Genomic DNA, 20581 nt, shown 5'->3' on the forward strand with positions numbered 1-20581 from the left:
GAGTCGTTATCTCACATTGTTTGTCATCCATTCAGGCATTTGACGCCGTTTTCGCACAAACACATTTACAAAGCATTGTTTGCATCTCATTGAGCGACGGCTGAGCTCGTTTAGAGAGACGGTGGGACGGAGGAGATGGAGGCGCACACAAACAGAGAGACGGTCCAGACGTAAACAGATAGGAGCAGACAGGCATTCTGCCTTGGGGTCTGTGATTCAGAATACTAACAAGGCGTCTGAGCTCACACCCAGGGAGAGGAGGAAGGTGCAGAGCGGAGCCAAGTGATGGGAGGGGAGGGGCGGCGTACCCTTGTCTCCGATTGGCTGCCTCGGGTGCCTGTGAACTCAGCCGTGCATCATTGGCTGCTTGGAATAAGGTTGCACTTTGCACAAATGGGCAGCGCGCGCGCGTTGTGGCTAATCGTCGGACGCACGGCTGGTTTCCGTTGCTAAAAAGTGTAACCTTTGACGCGTGCTCACGCGCTCACCCGCTCTGCGCGTTCCACCGCGTCTGACACAATCACCCAAACAAAAGCTGCTCTTTTTTCCCCCCTCATTTAATCTCTTGTCATTTGAATGTATTGAAAGTTGTTTTGCATATTCCATTCCACTGTAAAATATTCAGTTTGATGTAATGGTTTCTCTCAGTGGTGATTAATAATAACTTACAAATGGATATTCTGTTTCATATTTTTCCTCAGTGCGTCCATTTCGCATCTATTTAATCGTGTTGACTTTTGCCAATTAAATTCCCATCATAAACAATGAACACAGGAGTTCAACTGATGCTATTCGGTGTAGAAGTTATTATATTAGTTTATGCAAATAAACTATTAAACACTGGCTCACGAATGCAGCATTGAATAGCCGGGCAACATATGAATACGCCGGCCTCACAATAACTGTCATCTGTATTAGATCAGAACATAATAGGATTTTGGAAACTTGCAAACAATGAATCCTCTGTTTGGTCATCATACCCAGTGATTTTGTTTAATTCTTGTTTTCCAGAAAGGATCAACAGAAAAGCCAGAGACTGATTTTATATTTTGGGTGATATGGGATCATAGTAACGATATTAAATGCGATGAGCATTTAGCCCAGTTGCAGTGTTTTGCTCTGAGCGTCATCAAAGAGCATAATCTGCAGCATGAGTGTAAGTCCATGAAAGAGTATCCTCAGCATTAAGCCCCAGTCATTCTTTAGGCTGATTAAGAGGTAGAAGTCTGGCTGTGGATAAGAGACAATGACAGCAGAGTCGCGCTCTTTATCCCCATCGGGCTCATGTGAGCACAGAATGGCGGCGGTTGTGTGCTTTGCGCCTATTACTTCTGAAATGACACAAATAGTTTAGAGGTTCGGGATTTAGACTTTAATCCGAGGGTGTTTTTCACACATCAGTCGAACGGTAACGAGTGCGACCATTGAAAGGTGCAGTTAGGGAGGTTTTTACTGCCACATAACGACAAACGACTCCGACGATCACGCCCTGCAGCTCCGCAGAGGCCGGCGTCGAGGTCTCCGCCGCTTCCCAAACTCCTCTCATGCCGCTGCCGTATCAAATGTTGTTTTAATATCCTTCGATTGGTGCATAAAAGGCATTTTAATAGTATAAAGATTGATTATATGAAGAACAGGCTGACGGCTTAGGAGAAGCCACGTCCATTGTTTTAATTCCTCTGCACTTTCCAGTATGATTCACAGCTGGAGAGAGGCAGCGCAGACGTTAGCGACCAGGTATTTTTTTGAATGCGGCGCTGAAGGGTGTTGTGTGTAAGTGAAAAGGCGCGAGCATCACCTGATCTGCAGGCCCACTTGTTTCTCCTATCGCCATGGCAACGGCGGGTTCCCTCCGAGCATCGGGGATGGAGAGGGGGCGACGCAGCCGCATTAGCGCTGCCATCGGCTCCGAGCCGGCGTGAAATTAGACGAGTGTGTATTCTATTTATTTACCATCAGCCCGTAGATCTGCGCCGCGAACAGGGGAGATGACAAACGGCAAATATCGAACTGTGACAAACTGAGCGAATGGAGCCGAAACCACAGCTTGGGATGGAATAATAATGATAAATATAAAAAAAGAAACACAGGAAAGTGACAATCTATCACAGTTTCCCTCTGATCTCAGCCAGAACCGACCACTTGTTATGTCGGCTGCTGCTCGGTTCGTTTTACATACAGTAGCTCCCTCGTCGTGTGGGCCGGATCCTCCTTCGCGCCGCCGGGCCGAGCCGAGCTTCCACTCCTGCCTGTCACCCATTCGTTACATTATACCGAACGTGAACTCCGTGAGGGTGGAAATGCGGCGCGCGGCCTCTGACAGGCGTCCGGCCCCAAATCCCCCCCCTCCCCAGTTCACCAACAACATGCGGACCGACCGAATAGAGGGAAAATGTGAAGAGTTCTGACAAATCGCTCGCTTATGTACAAGTTGGTGTCGGAGCGGACGCATCAAAGCAAATCCCCCAATTGTCTTTCCTAAGCCCTGAGAAAGCAGAGGGATGGATCAGCCCACTAAATGTGCTCACAGTATGGCCACTATTGAAAGTATAAGTAGAAAAATGCCCAAGTTCTCTTTGAAAACAACAAAAACAACCCAAGCACTGCGGAGGATGGTGCCAAACCAGAGCTGAGTCCTGAGGAATAACAATAGGAAGTCCATGGACTCTGTTTATTTACAGATACTTCCACGCTGCCACACATATTATTCCGCTGGATTTATTCATGACAGTTGCTGCGGGACACGCAGTCACAACCAGCGCGGGGACTTTCATTTGATGATGAAGGCAAATATGTGGACGGCGCCGGGGCTTTATTTATGCGAGCGCTCCGATCCGACGTCGGCGGCTTCGCTTCCGTCGTGCCGTAGCGCGTGCGTCGCCCGCATCACGCCCCCCCCCCCCCCCCCCCCCCCCCCCCCCCCCCACCCCCCATCCCAGCAGCCGTCCCCTCCGCTGGGACCTGGCATTCCTGTCAGTCATGTGCTATCAGCGAGGCTGCAGGCGCCGCTTAGTCCTGCCCAAATATCTCCCCCTTCTTCTCCTTCGTCTCATCCCACCCCTCTTGACAGTTTCTGTGTATCTCCCTCCACCACCTCAGTCCTCGGCGAGCACTCCACGTTTCTTTTTTTTTTTTTTTTTGAATTCTCATCCATTCACTCCTCTCCGTCTAGGTTTGGTGTCCTCCGCTCGCCTTATCTCTGATAGTTCACGCTGCACTGTACCGGCTGCTCGATTTGTCTCGCTCCTAATCTGGAATCTCTCTCCCTGTCTCGCAGGTGTAAGGAGGGCTACCACGGTCTGCGCTGCGACCAGTTCGTGCCCAAGACGGATGCTATCTTGTCGGATCCAAGTACGCTCTCGCCTTTTTTATCCAACAGTGCCGATGCATTGATCTGCAGCATGAAAGCAAACTCATTTAAGTACAGTTGGCACGGCCTTGTGCGAATCTCTGATTATATAAATGAGATGAAGTGTCAGATTGTACAGTACAGGAGCTGCTTAAAGGTAAAGAAAACTGTCACAAAGTGAATTATGACTTCACTTAACCCCGTTTGTATGTTTTATAATAGTCTTTCATTAATAATTTGCCTTAGTTAAATGAGCGTCTTCAGTTTCCTGTAGTTCATGAAAAAACGCTGGGCGTCTGAATCCTCTGGAGGAAAAGAGCAAATTCAGGCCGTATAATGGAGTGAGTCTGCACCAAGAGTCAGAGAGGAAACTCTTAACTCCAACAGCCCCGCGTTTGATGCCACCGGGCCCAGTGACAGTCCATTAATGGGGTCACAAGCCAGTGTCACGACGCCTGCTCCACTGACCCCCGTGGGACTGTGTTCTCCAGGGGATCTGTTCTGTCGTCTGCAGGCAGATATCAATTTTCCCACGTGTCCAGGAGGACTTTTAGTCTTTCTTTGTTTGTTTTTATAGTCTTTTCTTAAACTGTGTTATTGAATTTTTCTCAAAAACTGACTCTCATTAAAAAAAACAGGGCATTTCCATTTTTTTACTGTACACTGTGGTGCAGATGTGGTATTTTGATTTAAATTTTCTCATCTATCAATTTAAAAAACCTACTTCCATGAGTGGATGTACAGTACGATGAAAGCAGCCGAGGGAAAGAAGCGCTATAAATTCCTCATGTCAAAATATAGCAGACATTTAAAATAGATGACTGTTGTCAGAAGATGAAACACAGCCTACCTTTCGTTGGACTAAACTGTGTTTCGGGGACGCGCGTGTTTAACAGCGACTTGACTATAAAGCGTCTTGATCAGCGTGTGGGAAAACACAGCGCGTCGCAGCAGGCGCCCGGGACGCCAGCGTTCCCCCCTACTGTACGCAACAAAGCTGCGTTTGCTCAGCGGTGATTTCATCTTTTTAACCTCTGACCCCTGGATGCACGTATTCGCAGCCCGTGGGAAATAAATGATGTTCCCTTTTAAATTTTTCAACGACTCAGCATTTTAAATTCTCTAAAAATCCAAATCACTCTCCCACGTGTCACGCGGTTGTAGGAAACTTGCTCAGTCGCCGCTGTGTGTGTTGGAGTGTTGCATAATTCGCACACTCCCCGTCATGGATGCTACTTTTAACAAGGCCGGGGGCATTCGCAGAACAGCCATATGAGCCCTTGTGGCCCAGAATGGTCCCCATCCACCTCTGCTGTTTTCGTCACGTATGGAAGATGCAGCCTGTCTGTGAATATCGCCGTCCGTGCTGCAGCGGAGGTCTGGCCCTGTCATGAAAATAATAAAAAGCACATGCTAAGCAGAAATAGACCTAGTGTTATAGATACAAGTCATTTTTAAAAACCCGAATCATCAAATATTAATATGAACATGTATAAACAAAGCTTGAGGAAAACGTGGCAACGTAAGAATTCAGTTTGTCCCGTACGATAAGTGCAGACTGAACAATCCAACGGAGGAAGGAAGTCGGCGCTGATCTCTGTTGACACAGAGTAATCTAAAATTTACCCAGATTACCAAGGGTTTGGGGGATTATCCTGCTTTCTAAAGCCAAACCACGTAATAACATACACATACATGCACACGGCGGCGAAAGCGAGCGCCGGTGAAATTCATTTTAACGTGTGCGCGCGCGTGTGAGGCTGACTTCGCGCTCCGACTCCGGGTCGCCCGTCGACACGGAGACATGAGGGACACTTGACAGGCTGCGACCAGGAGAATTCCATCTACCAGCTCTGCTTTTCCTCCATCCACCGCCTTTCCTGAAATCAATCTCTTGTCAGCTCACGGTCGCAAATCATTCATTCCGGCTCATCCTTTGTCCCGGTATTGACCGGCCACAAAGCAGCCACTCAAATGAGAATATTTTGGATGGGGCCACTGTGTGATGCACACATGCTTTGAGGCGCAGAAAGAAAAGCCCAGACTGTCGCCATATTTCAAAAGCCCGGGGACAAAGGGAAAACGCTCCCTGCCAGGTATTCTCCCTACACTGCCGTGAGCTTAGCTTCGGGAAAAAAGTAGGGAGAGGGTGCCGGGGTCTCACATATGGGCTCAGTGGGAAAGTAACGTGGTCTTAATTGGAGGCATGGGAGTGTAGGAGCCTGCAATTTGCTTTATACCTGGTTAAGAATTGAAAGAAGTGCCTTCCTTGTGGGAGAGTTTAGGGCACGCTACTAATGATGCTCAGTTGCACCTCCGAGACTGCGGAGGTGATGTTCAGTGGGAGATTGAGGAGGCGTAAGTGGGAGCTTTCGCTCGCACCCAGCTTATTCAGGGGAAGAAGGCAAGCCTCTAATTTGAACTATTTATCTCCGGTAGATATTAGGCCCGGAGTAAGTAGCTGCAGGACACAGTGGGTTCAATAACGCACACGCGTAGACACACACCGGCTCTGCAGCCCCCCCTCACCCGGCCGAACGGGGGGATTAAGGATTTGATTCACTCCCACCATTGTCTCTCCCACCCGCCAGATTCCTGCCTCTCAAGCGGGGCCAGAAGCATCGCGGGCGATGCACAGGTATTCGCCGAGCTCGCTCAAGGCTCCCGCAAGACGCTGTAAACGATTCTCCAGGGTGCTCCGGGTTGCCAGTGCGAAGGATTGGAGGCCCGCTCGTGTTATGATTGGTGAAGGCGATGCCAGCAGAAGGGATGTGTATCGGGGGTTGTAATGACATCATCTGCACAGGCTGTGACAGTCGGGGCGATTTAGAGTGGCGAAGCGTTGGCTCTTGCCACGGGCAATCACGGGGAGAGGCTCGAATGGATAATACAGATCTGGCAACATCAGAGAGATGCTGCGTCTTCCCAAGCGACGATCAGCATCCACTAACGGCGTCGGCCATATTTTAGTCACGCCTTTAAAGAATCATCATGTGGTACTGCACTATATTAAACAGCCGCGTTTGGTAAATAGCCCTCAAGGCTGCAGGAGATACATCTGGTAGAGATAACCACTGTGCAGACACAAATATAAATGAATTTGCTAATTGATTGATTAAATGGGGGATTTCAGGCCTTTTTTACTGGTTATCACTTGTAATCGTGAGGATCCCTCCCTGCCTCATTAGGAGCCTGTCAGAGGGGAAGTGACAAATGTGGCTTTGTGTTTAATAGGTTACTTTAACATTTGCAGGACTCGATGTTCTCTAAAATGTCACGCAGTGCGTTTGCTGTTTTGATTTTCGTCAAATCAAGCCCCGTTTCCTCAAATATCGCCTCCTTAAGAGTGAGATACTGTAATTTGGTTCAGTAAAAATCAATTCATCCAAATGTTCATTTGTCTTCTGCTTTTCTGAAGCTCACTCCGGCTCTCTGGGGATTTTTGTTAATTTTTTTATTTTTTACTCAAATTAAAAAAGGAGCCGTGACAGATTTTCCCATGGCACTGTCAAAAAGCATCTGGGAACAGATGTTTTTTTCTATTTTTTATTTTTTTTATTTCTGTGTTAGCCACTTTTTTCAGAGTGCCCACCATATAATCTGTCAGGGACTTGGCAAGCCGCATTCTATTTAAAACTCAGACCACCTCTGTCAGAAAAGCAATTACTAGTGAGGGTTTCATTTTAATTTAAATGAGATTACATTACAGTGACATGAAAAGAGGGCACTGTCAGGATGGAACGAACACGAGTGCCTCTTTTTATCCGGTTCCCCGGCTCTGGGATTGGGGGGGTGGGGGGGCGCGTGTGAAACTGCGTGTGTGAGAGCGAGACAAAGACGTACGGGCGAGACAATAACGCGCTGGGCGCCTTCGGGGGCACACGCGCACATGTGAGCGTCACTGTGGCGCTTCTTAAAGAATATTCTAAACCAAGCTTTACAATTAGAGCAATTCCTCCGGCTCAGCGTAAAAAGGCCTGTGAGAGGAAACGTCCGTGACACGAAGCTACATGATAAGTCATTTTGGACTTTCATTCGCGCGATCCTTCCTCTAATCCTCTCGCAGCCCTCGTATCTCTGTTGTTTTCTTTGTTCGTCTGCAGCCTCTGCGGGCTGTGTGAATGCAGAGCGTACGAGGCTAGGAGCAAACCCAGCATTTGGGGCCCGGTCGGCTCATTACCTTGTGCACAGGGGAGAGGCCAAGTCAGAGGAAGCCGTCAAACTAACTTTATGGTCTAGTTGCAAGCATGTGATTCCCCCTAAGGTGAAGTCTGAGTAAGACAGAGGTGCATCATGTTGTAACTGCTCTATGCTTCTCTCTCTCTCTCCCTCTCCCTCTCTCTCCTCCCTGCCGTCGCCTGGAACAGCGGACGAACTTGGGATCGAGTTCATGGGTAAGACAACGTTCAATCATCCCCCGTGCGACGCGAGCGCGACGCAGCGCGACAAGGCCGCTCACCTTGCGAAATGAATGCGGCCCGGTCGCCATGGCAACGCAGCGTGTCTGCCCGAGCAACAGCGGCGTTAGTGAGGAGCTGAGCGGCGACGACGACGGAGGACGCGAGGACGAGGGCGGGGAGCGTTTTTTAATTGGTCCAAATGTCATTTAATCTCACAGGTTGTTAATAAAGCTTTAAACAGACAAATCATCAAGGAGACACCGTATTGTTGTCTCTCCCTTGCTTCCATCAACATGGCTCCACGTCACACGCGTGCTCCAGGACATAGAAAGGACGGGGAAGAGAAGCCCGCTTCAGGCCAGCGATTTTAATCTGGCGGATTATGTTCCAGTGGCTCAGAAGTGGCTTGATCGATTCGCAGCTGGTCAGATGACAGGCAGAAACACACTTGGGCTTTGTTGGCTCGCTCGCCCGCTCGCTCTCTCTCCCTCCCTCGCTTCCTCATTCACGGTGTTCCATTCTGACTTCCTCCCCTGGTTTAGCAATGAATCTTTTGATAGTTGTTATATAAGTGCAATATGTGACAGCCCGCGTCTGAGACGTTCCGTCAGAATCCAGCAAAGCTCTGTTTGAAGTGGGATTGAGTGCTCTAAATACGATCTTGTCTCTTGATTTCTGTTTTTTTATGCATTCTGCGGCCCGGCAGCTGCAGCGCTGCGCGTCTCACTAGTTTGCTCTGATGTATTTCAGGATGAATATCCCGTTTTGTTATGGATACTTTAGCATAGTCTCCATTATACAGTAGCTTTTTTCTATTCATGTACAGAGTGGCTGCGCCGCCGTCGTCGGCCATATGGGATTGTCTCGTCCTTGCGTCAATATGACACGGCTCCTCCACAGCAGCTGAGGGGGCTGAGTCTGTTCCCTTTCCCCACATGATCTTGCATCTAATTTCACGAACGCCTCGCAGGCACCGGGGATGAAAGGCCCGTAATGGTTTTATGCGCCGGCTGCGTGTTGGTTCTGCTCGCAGCCATTCAGCGGAGCTTTGTAGACAGCTGGATGTTGTGTTCGCGCTCCGCAACCCGCTTCCGCGCGTCGGGAGGGTCGCGGGCTCGTCTCAGGTTTTAGCATCAGGCGTCGAAGGGTGAAGGGCTGCGGGGTTTTACGCAGGCACGGATGCACCAGTCACGGTTCATAGGGACAGTGCAGCTCGAGGCCTCGGTCCGGAATCCGCCGTTAAACGCTCACGTTTTCCCCTGGGAATAATCCGTGTCCAGCATCAGCATCAGCAGCATCAGAGTGTTGCTTCTCCAGCGTTGCAGCAGCCGCTGTGTCACAGCTGGCCACCCCTGCAGCACTGTCTTTGGACCGGCTCTGTTTGACAGCTACTTTCACAGGAGCTGAGTGGGCAGTTTGGACTCCTGACGCGTATATATACCCACATTTTATACCTGCAGCATGCGGTGCGATATTATTTTCGCCTTTTGCAATTCCAATGTTACGGAGCCCCCCCCCCCCCTCTAATTTCACCTCGGTGCAGCGAGGTTGCGATGCAGGGGGACGCGATGGGCGCCCGCCTGCTTGCACTTTGGACTCATCTTGGAGGAGAAGAGTCACCGTGCCCTTAAAACAAGTGCTGGGGAGAGTTGATAAACCTGCGCAGACAAGCGCGGGTGCAGACGTTCTCCCAGGACGCTGCTCTGTTGACGGCATCAAAAGCCACAGACGAGCTCTCAAAGGTCAGCGCCAGGTTGCGGCGATGTCTCCTGCACTTTTCCCTGCAGTTGTCGAGGCGCCGAGAGCAGACGCCGGGGGGATTTGCTGCTTTTGAATGATTGAGGGATGTCACCGGGAGCCGTGTTCAAGGTCACGGGGCGCCGGCGGGACAGGGGAGCCACGTCGGCGCCGATAGCGCATATGGGCAGATTAGCGGCGCGTCAGGCTGCAGGTTTTAGACGGACAGCTTTATTATGCTCATTTTGATCACTTCAAAGACGCCGCGATAAGCGTTCAGCTCCACCATCCGGCTGCTCAGCCCGGCGGATATCAGCCGGGGATCGACCGCTACTTGTCCCAGCCGCTCGTGACCTGAAGCCTCGGCCGCCGACGACGCCGCGAAGCTCCGGGAGCGTTCGCTCGCCGCTAACTCCTTGTCGCCGGCGGCCTCCGGACGCGCGGCCCCCCTGCTGTGCAGACAGTCCGTCGGTGTCGCCCGCCGGGTTCGTCTGAACGGAATGATTATCGCACATCAGTTAGCACATGTCACAGAGCCCTGCCTGTGTCTGCCACGTCCCCGTCCCGCGCTCGAACACTGACGCACACTGACAGCGGCATCGGTGGCTGTGTGCTAATGCAGAACGGGGGCGGATGTCGCGCGCGTATGCTAATTCCCCGATGCGTTCCCGTCCCGGCCTTCCGTCACGGCCTCGGCCCCGCGTCCTGAAATTTCACCGGCCTGAACTGTGTTCTCTCCTCTGCAGAGAGCGGCGACACCTACCAGAGGCAGGTGCTGTCCATCTTCAGCATCGCCTCGGGGATCTGTCTTCTCGGAGTGGCATGCATGGCTCTCTACCGCCGCAACAAGTGAGTGATGCCAGCCAGCACCACATTAGTGGAGTGTGCCCCTGGCTGTGCAGAAAGAGCACTTTACTATCATGGCATGGAGCCCAGTGAAACTCTAAGTGTGAGTCAGCTAGGGCATGTTTTAGCACGATATCAAATCTAAATTGTGTAGGATGCATTTGGGACAGATACTCATGTAAGATTTATGTAAAGAGGTTTTAGCGAGCAGGTGTGTCACAAAATGCTTGAGTCAAAAACAAATAAAAAGCCACACAGAGGGGGGTCAGAGCGACTGGAGAGGAGGAAGTCCAGCAGCAACATAGACAGACGCCTTGATCAACCAAACTGTGGCTTTTATTTTTCTAACTATCGACTCTAATTGTCCCTGTTCACTTTGTTCTTCTCTTCTGCTTGTTTAGATATTTGCTTCCTGCGTTTCAGGCCGCGTCGTCTACTCAGCAAACATTAAACAGGCCTGTGCCTGCAGAGAGACTGTGGCAACCTACTGTTTAAAAATGAACATTTAATGGTGAATTAACATTTAATCCAAAAGTCTTAAGCGTCAATTAATTTTTAATCCAATCAAAATTTAATCCAAAAATGAAAGAACACTTTCATATTTTATAGTTAGCGGAGCGATCGGCGACCATTTTGCTTTTCCGCCGCATATTTTGTTTGTGTATAGGAGTTTCTGTGTTTAATGTAAAGCAGTGGAGGAGGACTGATGAAGCTGTGGCAGCTGGACGTGCTTTAACTGACCCCAGCTGAATATTTAGCAGCGTCCGCGCCAGAGTCTGTTTTTATGAAGAAAACACTTTTTTCCATATCATTATCACAACAGCATGTAATGGGCGTTTCACACTACACTGGCTTGATTAGATTTTCAGATGAGTGCGACATAATCTCCTCATGCGATTTCTATCAGACTCTGACGTCTTTTCGCCGCTAACCGAACCTCCGCTGCTGTTTGTTTTGCCACTTTGACCTTTGAAGGTGCTCCATTTACACCAGGTATAACTCGGCCATAGGGAACAAATATGTGGAGGTGTCACAAATCTATAGCTATGTATGAATAGGAGGCAGTGACATTTCATAGGAAGGGCTGATCTCGAGGTTTGTGTACTGTATGTGGCGTATGTATGACGTGATTCATAAAGGCCAACAAGTTGACAAATATAATTAGGTGTTGGTGTAAAGAGCCATAGAAATCCATGATGGGACTAAAGCAGTATTCAGACCTCATAGAAAGGCTGTTCTGTTTCCAATCACGTGTCGTGGAGCAACCGTCTCCTCTTCCAGCTTTTCTTTTCTGTGTGGACGTGATCTCGCTCCCTCCCCCTCATCCTGCGCCGCCTTTCTTCCACAGGAGGCACAGGGAAAAACTCCAGGCTCATTTCTCTGATAGCCGCAGCCTGAGGGACTGCAGTGTCAACGCCTCTGGCCTCATGTCTAAATCTCCCCCCAGGCTTCAGTACGGCATCCAACTCCAAAAGGTACCGCGTTGCATTCACTGATGCGTTTCCTGTCCAATTATATTCATTATCGTCACCATTTGTTTCCTAGTATATGTATAGTGTTTCTTTAAAACAACGTTCATAGAGCACCTGACAAGATGATGTATGATGTATGTTTTAATAATCTCTCTACTGACTAAAGCCTTTTGTTCACACCCGCACCTGACATGAGCTCAGAGTCAGCGGGGAATTACTGCTTAAAATAAATGCATTACGTGTTATATAGGAAAAATCGGCTTGTCGCGTTCGCAATGACAGATTTCTGTGACAAAGTGCAGATTGGAAATTCTAATCTGTGTTGTGTCGGCGGGGGAACCTGAATGCACCGTGCAAGCGAAGCAACTACGCTGTACAGTAGACAAATAGTGGGAAATGACACTTAGCTAATGGTGCAGCCATATGCTCGTCTGTTCACCTTTCAACTAATAATGTAGATTAGTCCAAAAACGGGACGTGAATGAAGCTCAGGGAGGAAGAAAATGAGGATGTCAGTGTAATATTGACAGTTTGAAGGGAAACAGTGCAGCTGTGTGTTTTCCATAGCTACTTATTCACAGTAATAAATCACTCAGATAAACTACGGGTTGAGTCAGAAGAAACGACGGGCGCAGACATTAAAGAGAGCGGCCGACACTGCGGGAGAGTGACGTGACCCGGGCGTTCACGGCGAGCGAGAGGAGGACGGAGATGGCAGCGATAAGGCTCATGTCTCCCCCGAATCCCGTGGTAATTGCAGCCTAATGCACACTCGCAAAGGTCTCATCAGACGAGCGCGATGGCCACAGTGCATTAGCACTTCCCTGCACCCCCCCCCCCCCCCCCCCCCCCCCCTCCTCCTCCTCCTCCTCCTGTCGTCATCTAGTCAGTTTTTATTTCTGCGTTCTCTCTCTTGTATTATTTCAGGACAGTTAATCCAACGCTGCGTTCCCAGAATGCACCTGTGCATTTATACCCGAGTGATTCCATCAGATGCATTTTCTGTTGCATTTCGTTATTAGCTGCTATTCCTCCCTCAGGTTCATCCTCGTGGCCTCTGCTGAGGCCTTTTAAATAATTCACCAGAGTCTAGTGTCACCCATTGAGACAAACAGCCCTCGAGCAAGCCCCACCCACGGGAGAGCGCAATCTGGGAGCAGCGCGAGGGTTTCATTTCAAATGACGGCTGTGAGCGGTAAAACATTTGATGTGAATGCCGTGCGTGTAGCCGGTAAGCAGCTGTCTTATGTGAAATTTAAAAAAATGAGTTACACGAGAGCAGCATATGATTTCACAAGAGCACAGGCAAATCCACAACAGCTTCGTAACTCCGGTCCTCAAAGTTCCACTGACACCGAATCAGCCTCGGCACATCGGCACTCGGCTTAATGCATTTCAGTCAGATGCGGGCCCATTGTCCCGTGGCACAATAGCAGGCCATTATATTAACACCATCGCTGTGAGAGCGCTATGACAGGAATGTACGAGTGCGCGGCGAAGTGAAGCCCTGCATCCAGCCACAAAAGGGTTTTCATAGCTGCACAGGAGGAGGAAGCCGGGAGGACGGCAAAGACAAAAATAAAAGACAGTAATAACACAACACAGAAGCATAAGCTATAATAGAACAGTGTGAGGGAAGCTTAAGGTGGGATGTCAAAGATCACTGGCTATAAGCACCCAGGAGGGGGCTTGAGCTGAACAGACCAAGGAAAGATTAACAAGTGAAACCTATTTTTCCACAGATTTGACACAGCAACCCCAGACCACTGCTTCTCTCCACCCACTCCCTCAGCTTGCAGCCATCCAGGGAGAGGACATGTGCTGTGGGTGGTACAGTCCTACATGTTCCCTGGCTTTTCTTCAAAGTTAAAAACTTACAGAATGGAAATGCTCTCAAGACGAGAAGAACAGAGCGCGGTCGCGGCTGTGAGGGAGGATGGAAACGCTCTATGCTGCACAGCTACTCAGCATCAGAGCACGCGCTTTCCCTTTTTTTTATACCGTGTGCATTTGAGGCAATTAGGTGGACAATGAGCACAGTGAGCCGGAAACGGCTGAACCTGCTGGGGCAGGTGCTGAGAAGAGGCTGAAACCAAAGCCCGGTTTGATTAATGCCTCTTGTCCCGTCCCTCTCGAACCCATGCACCACTTCCCCGTCTCTTACCTCCTCTGGAACAGAGCCGTACTCCGAGGCAGACCGGGATATTTTCCCTCAGGGTGAGCTGGTAGCAATGCAAAAGACTGATAAAGTACATGCTGACATCACCGTTACATGATTTGTGCAGCAGCGCTCCCAGTGTGAGGCGGCGAAGAGATTACTGAAGCAGGTACTGGGCACCTGCTCTGTCTCTGCACCTTGCAGGTCTATATCCGACTCCTCTGAGCACCTGCCCTGGCAAAAAGGATCTGTAGATATTTCACTGTGTCCCATCTGTGACTGCAGACGCCTATACACATTTGCACATCTGAAGACGTTCCTCCGCGTATGTTCCCTTCATCTGTACTTCTGACTTAACCCCCCCCCACAACCCCCCGGAACTGAATCCAGGCAGGGCGACATACAGTTATAGCATCATACATCTGTATATATGGCTGCTGCTGTTCATGGGAGCGTCGCATCCGCACGCAAAGCTGTCGGTGTGTCCTCGAGCAAGGCACCGAAGGCCGAGATGCCGCCTCGTGTGCGTGCTCTCTAAGTCACCTTGAATAAACGCATCTGCCACATGACTAAAATGTAAATATAGACGGGAGCTCGGCTAAAAAAAAAAAGGGAGAAGCGCACATTCATTCGCTTAAGCAACTTCATTATCCTGTTACACTGGAATCCGTGGCAGCGAAACCGTGTCTGAAATAAAAAACAGAGAATCTTTATACTGAAATAGAAACAACTTGAAGAGGCTGAAGACAAAAAAACGTGACCTCACTCTATAAAAGACTCCTGTTACACTAGTCAATTTCATAACGCTGGGAGATTCTAAGACCCAGTGTCTTCTTTCTGCTAGTCAGTGCTGCCGGTAATGGATCAATTCTCGAATTCTGCCTTCTGCACACGGTGTTATTGGGCATTTAGGTACGCGTTTCTGTCCACAGCGGCCCCCGGTCGCCGACCGCCGCCGTGCTGTAAATAAACAGCTGTTGTAATCAGCGAACCGGCTGCCCACCCACCTTTTTTAGGTCCTCACAATACTGGAATATGTCTAGACTGGGGTTTGTTGGCACCGAGCGGCTCCACGTTGGGCTCCAGGACGGCACAAGGCCCCCAAGGAGCAAACGGAGGAAGAATAGTTCCACAGCAGCGGCTGTGACGGCGCCGGGAATCACATTAAAGCGTCCAGAGGTGTGGCCCGTGATTAATACGACGACAGGCCGGCTCAGCTCGCAAATTAATAATGTTGTCAGCAGTTACAAACTCCATGCTAATGTGCAGTTCAGCGCTTAATTCACAATCCGCTGATTAATGCTACGGCATCAGGTGGAGCCCGAATCGCCTGCCGTACAGTAAGTAGCGGCCACCGCTCGACTCTGCCTCCGGTGGCGCTTTGTGCTGCAGGCGCGAGGACTGTCCTTGTTGAAGAATGGTCAAATATCCCATTATGCACAGTTCAGGACCTGTGATTTGAAGGTAATTCAAGGAGGATTAATGCCGCTCCCAATGCACATATTGCCTTACTCCTTATTATGTAGCTGATAGTCAACATCTTAATAGATTTTTCCTTTTATTCCATCGGCCTCCGCTATTTTCGCTTTGCCGCCCCTTGAAATAAATTGCGTCGCATTGTGTTTATCCGGTGCCTTCACAAGTGGCATAAAACAAGGCAAAGGATAGAGATAGGGGGGAACACATCAAATGGGTTACGCCAAGCAGGTCTGCCATTGTCTGCCACAAGCTATTTATTTTATCCTTTGACATATATATCATCCTGCAGGAAAGTTCGCCGAAGCAATTGTTCCAGATAGTGAGGGATTCTTCGCCCGCGGGGTGCATGAGAGGGTGGCCGGAGCGATCCTATTTCCTTACACAGGCATGGAGCCGGCGGGGCCCGCCCCCCGCTGGGAGCCTGGGGTGCACGGGAGGAAAAAGGGGGCCTTATCAGACACGGGAACCAGCTCGGAGTCACATGCAGCCGCTTTAATGGCGCGCAGTCAGGCAGAGAGCGAGGGCCGGCGCAGGAAGTGCCGGAGCTGGAATAATAGAATTATCTCGCGACTTGTGTTTCAGAGGGGAGGTTTCGGGGGCATCCGCGGTCGCTGTGCCAGAGCCGCGTCTGGGGCCCGTTGTGAGATAATGCTGTTAATTTTGATAAGAATAAAGGGGAAGAATTGAAGTGGGGGGTTCTTTAGGAAACCATTAATGTAATCTTGTGTGGGATTAATTCTGGAGTGCAGCGCGAGTGCTGTGAGGACCAGTGCAGAGTTTATTCACAAAGCTCCCCTCCTAATCTGCAGTGTAAAATGTAAAGTGTAATTAAAGACACTTTGCCTGACTGGGGGGGGGGGGGGGTATCAGTGAGAGAACATCCTCGGCCTGACTGGGGACTGAAGCCTCACTGGGGACCTGCTGCTAAGCCACATACAGTATCAGCAGCATTGTGTGTGTGGGATTTAATGGCGTGTGTGTGTGTGTGTGTGTGTGTGTGTGTGTGTGTGTGTGTGTGTGTGTGTGTGTGTGTGTGTGTGTGTTGACTTACATAATCGCTCACACCTCGGCGTTTTTTTTTTTTTAACAGGATTTTGATCATTACAATGGCAACAGAAAACCGTGTTTCACCGCCTCTCTTCCTCTCTTCCTGTTTTTTTTTTTTCCTGCAGAGCGGCTCTTCTCCTCACGGATCGATTGCTAAGGGCGGAAGCGCGTCGGCAGCCGCCGCCCCTCCCGTTCTCAGCAGAGCGCTGTCAAGAGGAAAACGCTGCAGGTGAAAATGTGACATCCTCTTATTGCCTGCATCCAGATGCGGATGCAGCCGAGTGGGGAAATGTAATTATCCTGCAGTAATGTCGAATACGTAAAGCTCTAAATAATAAACAGATCACCTGTAGAAGTGTTGAAAAGATTGATGGTGATTATACGTGAGAGATGTATTTTAATATATGCATATCTGGGAGGACATTACACCATCGTAAGCCTCATGCTTCTGTGCATATCTTTGCTCAGAGTCAGGCTTTTTATGGCAGGATTATTGGTTTAGCTAAATTCCTACAACCTAATGGAGAGTTCATGTCTTTATTTACATAGAGTGTCCAGTAAATTGTGCCGGCCGAGTGATTACATGTGACTCCAGGGGAAGAGGGAGGAGGGGAGTCGTCCTCTGGGGGGGGGCAGCTTTAACAGTGCAGGGTTAAGCATCGATTCAGCCTCAGCTCCTTTCGTGGCGCCCGTCAAACGGCGGAGGATTCAACGAAACTAACACAACGCCGCCGTGACGGCTGGTCGGCGACCAGACGCTGCCGTTTCAGATCCTCAGAGGAGGGCGGGCGCTACAGGAGCCGTATCTGGGCTGTTTACCGCTCGCTTTGATGACATGGGTGCATGAACACCTTGACAATTAATGACATTCAAGTCGCATAATGCGCAGGAGCTCATTTTACAAACCTTTATTTCCCTCAGCGCCCATTGCACTTGTTGGCAAATCGCGAAGGGCCTCTGATTGCTGGCACACGTGCACCTTTTCGCCGAGCGACCGCTGCACTGGAGCGCTGCAGAGCGAGAGCCTCGGCCGCCGGCGTGCAGGCGAGGCCCCGTTCGTTCAGCTGAGGTCTCATTAGGCTGCTGTGTGCATTAGACAAGCTTTCAGCCCAACGCGGAACAGATGTAGAGAGGACGGTGGAGAGTTCTCCGTGATTAGTGGCAGCGTTGCGTTTGTGGGGATGATGGGAAGCGTGCATGCGGACGGAGTAGATGCCGGTTGGCTGCGATGACAGACCCCAACGTGGAAAAGTGGAAAAGTCCCAGTGAGTCTGCAGGTCGGCTCTGTTTTAATGGACCCGCGCTGTGTGTCACAGGCCACACATGACAACCTCTAAAAAAAGTTGTCATGTGTGGCGGTGGGGATGGTGCCAGCGTGGGCCCGGCTTTTTATTTTCCTCTGTGTCGTGCGGATGCCTCATGGACGGCAGCTGACAGTCAATCATCACAGAGTGGTAGGAGGCCGGGGAACTAGACTGTGATGGATGACGATGCGATGCTTTCAGCTATTGACCTGAGGAACGGAACCGCATCGGGAGAGACGGCATCACTGTATGGCTTCAAAAAGGACACGTGCATGCGCGGATTGATCGTTTCAGAATCCAGATTACATCTGGTTTACTATTTTTTCACTCCAGCCTTTCCAAAAGCCCCCGGCGCTGTTGCAGGATTGGATCAATCACCTTCTGTTTCTCTGCGGTGATTGGGTTATTGTTGGGCGACAAACGCGCTCAGGTTGAGTCGGTGCACGTGGAGGAGGAACCGTGCTCGGGGTGTGTTCGGCATCAGAGGCGCCGCGTGGTTCTGTTTGTGTGGCGTGCTGAGTTTGGCTCATCTGAGGCCCCGCGTCACACGTCTCCCCCTCGGCCTCCTGGCCTGCTGAGTTTTCTCCTATTTGCAGCAGCAGAGGCGCAAACAGAGGACAAGTGATTAAAATATGACTTCCCCATTAACATCAGGAGGCTTTACAGCGTCGGTGAATTGAGGAGATAAGCCCCTGCGTTTTAGTTTTAGACTTTTAACAATTAATAATAACAATAGCTGGGTGATTTTGTGCACATATTTTTATTTTTCCAGCTTTCAGTTAATCCTAATTAAAAAATCACCATGCTAATAGCCAACAAAACTCACATAATTGAGTTTTATTCATATCTACTTTTCACATCGTCGTGTGATACAAAGGCTACTGCTTGCTAGACTAGAGCCAGCATTAGCTATGCTTATTGTTCCACAGCCATGGACATTTGGAAATTATTATAGCTGCATTTTCCTGCACAGTATTCCAGCCGGCTACTAATTAACAGCCATCATCCAATGGGTGCTTTATTTACTATATGAATTCCACAGATCTATTCAGGGACAGTCTAGAAACTTTGTACATGTTTCTACCATTTGGTAAAAATAATCAGTCCATCGCTATTTAAGTGCACACCTATTTTTATAAATTGTGGCTGCCTGAGGCCACATTACGCGCTGATTTGTGTTTAATGCTTCAAAACAAACAAGCTTTTCATCCAGAAGCAGTAATATGTCATAAATACTGTAGTTTTCGTGGTCCTGTTTAATTAACACCCAGAGGAAATAGATTCAGGTGAAGTGTCCCAAGTGTCTGGAAATTTTATTGAAATAAACAGAAAATAATTTACGTCTATATGTTATGGTTCCATGCACTCACGTCGTAGTGTATTATAACTTTAATTTATATGTACAGGTCTCCGCTTTGAAGTCGATCTCCATCTGCCCAATGCTTTAATCATTACCAGCACCGGAATTTTAATATATACTGTTCCTGGTCATTTGTTCGTGCACGTAATTAAACCTATGCAGTACATTTCAAAGGTCAAAAACTAACTTTAGCTGCGTCAGCACGGGCTTTTTGGCCCTCGTGCCATTTATTTCGTGCGTGCGTATCAACGCCACCCGGCGCTGTGCCACTCAAAAGTACAGGATGCTTTTCATATGCAAATAAAAATAAATAAATAAGTGAATGCCACGCGTGTGACTGCATTCACAAATGCCAAGAGCAGCTGCAGAGCAGGGATGCTACATTAAGTCTTCCTCTGCTCTGCATGAACAAAGCCCTTTAATTTGCCACCAGTGAATATTATAATTTTTTTGCTATTTTCGTCACGTGTATCTGGAACCTCATCGGATAGTTCACGACCAAGGTCGTTTATGCAAAGCCGGCCGAACGCGGCACACGATGCCTTTTTTTCCACTACACATCAAAGAGCAGGATCACATCAGTGAACATAGGAGATAACAACATGCCTAATGCTTTGTGGTTACAGGAGCAGCTCCCTTTCGCTCAGTCCTGCCCAACAACGCAGACATGCTAATTACTTCAGGACCCCACCCACAGCCAGAGGGAAGCACAAAATACCAGCCAGTCTTCTAGACGGACCCAGAGCGGCTGGACACGTGTACAAACACCTGCAGGAGGACGAGTCAGCAGACGTGGAGTCCATAAAAAGGTGAAGCCATTCTTAAGCATGTTATTTTGTCGTTTGGTTACAGTGCTTGATCCTCGGAGAGGAAATTCTCTTTGGCCTCCTCCAAACTGAGGTCAAGTAAGTGGTTGAGCGATACAGACACCCAGACTAACTGGGGTTAAGTTGGAGTGGCACGAGGATAATTTTAGGAGAAATGAGTTTACGACTGGAATGCTCTCAGTTCAAACCCGTGAACTAGCTTATGAAATCTGATCCAGGGAAATAAATGAGATCTGCTATGCCCTCGTTCAGCGGAGGCTGTCACAATTAATTTGGAGAACACACTTGATCCCAAATGCTCAGCAGTTTGACGGCGCCGGTGAAATCGGAGATACGTCTAAGTGTAAATCTGCCCGTATGTTTGCCACCAGGCTGCCGCAGGGTCTGAATGGGGTTAAAAAGCCCAACGATGGTGCCGCGGCTAATTACCAAACGATGCACAAGTTCACGCAAGATTTATAGGAATGCAAGAGCAGCGAGGTTCGCACGGCAAAGGAATGAATCCCCTTCATTTACAAGCAGTGTGTGTCGCCATTTTCAGCGACCACATGAACCCGCTCCTGAATTCTCCTCATGCTCGGCCTAATGTCGGGTGAGGACAG

General features: G+C 49.3%; 1 protein-coding gene across 2 annotated transcripts in view; it reads left to right on the top strand.

The window, feature by feature from the left end:
• The window catches only part of nrg3b (neuregulin 3b), a 117853-nt gene that overhangs the window by 93796 nt on the left and 3476 nt on the right, over window positions 1-20581 (top strand). For both annotated transcript variants that reach the window (XM_029135502.3, XM_029135501.2), the window contains exons 3-8: window positions 3278-3351; window positions 7717-7743; window positions 10233-10335; window positions 11681-11807; window positions 16614-16717; window positions 19779-19961. In XM_029135502.3, coding sequence (XP_028991335.1) covers window positions 3278-3351; window positions 7717-7743; window positions 10233-10335; window positions 11681-11807; window positions 16614-16717; window positions 19779-19961 — 618 coding nt within the window. The remainder of the gene's footprint in view (window positions 1-3277; window positions 3352-7716; window positions 7744-10232; window positions 10336-11680; window positions 11808-16613; window positions 16718-19778; window positions 19962-20581) is intronic.

Source organism: Betta splendens, chromosome 19 (genome assembly GCF_900634795.4).
Source record: "Betta splendens chromosome 19, fBetSpl5.4, whole genome shotgun sequence".
Classification (NCBI taxonomy): Eukaryota; Metazoa; Chordata; class Actinopteri; order Anabantiformes; family Osphronemidae; genus Betta; species Betta splendens.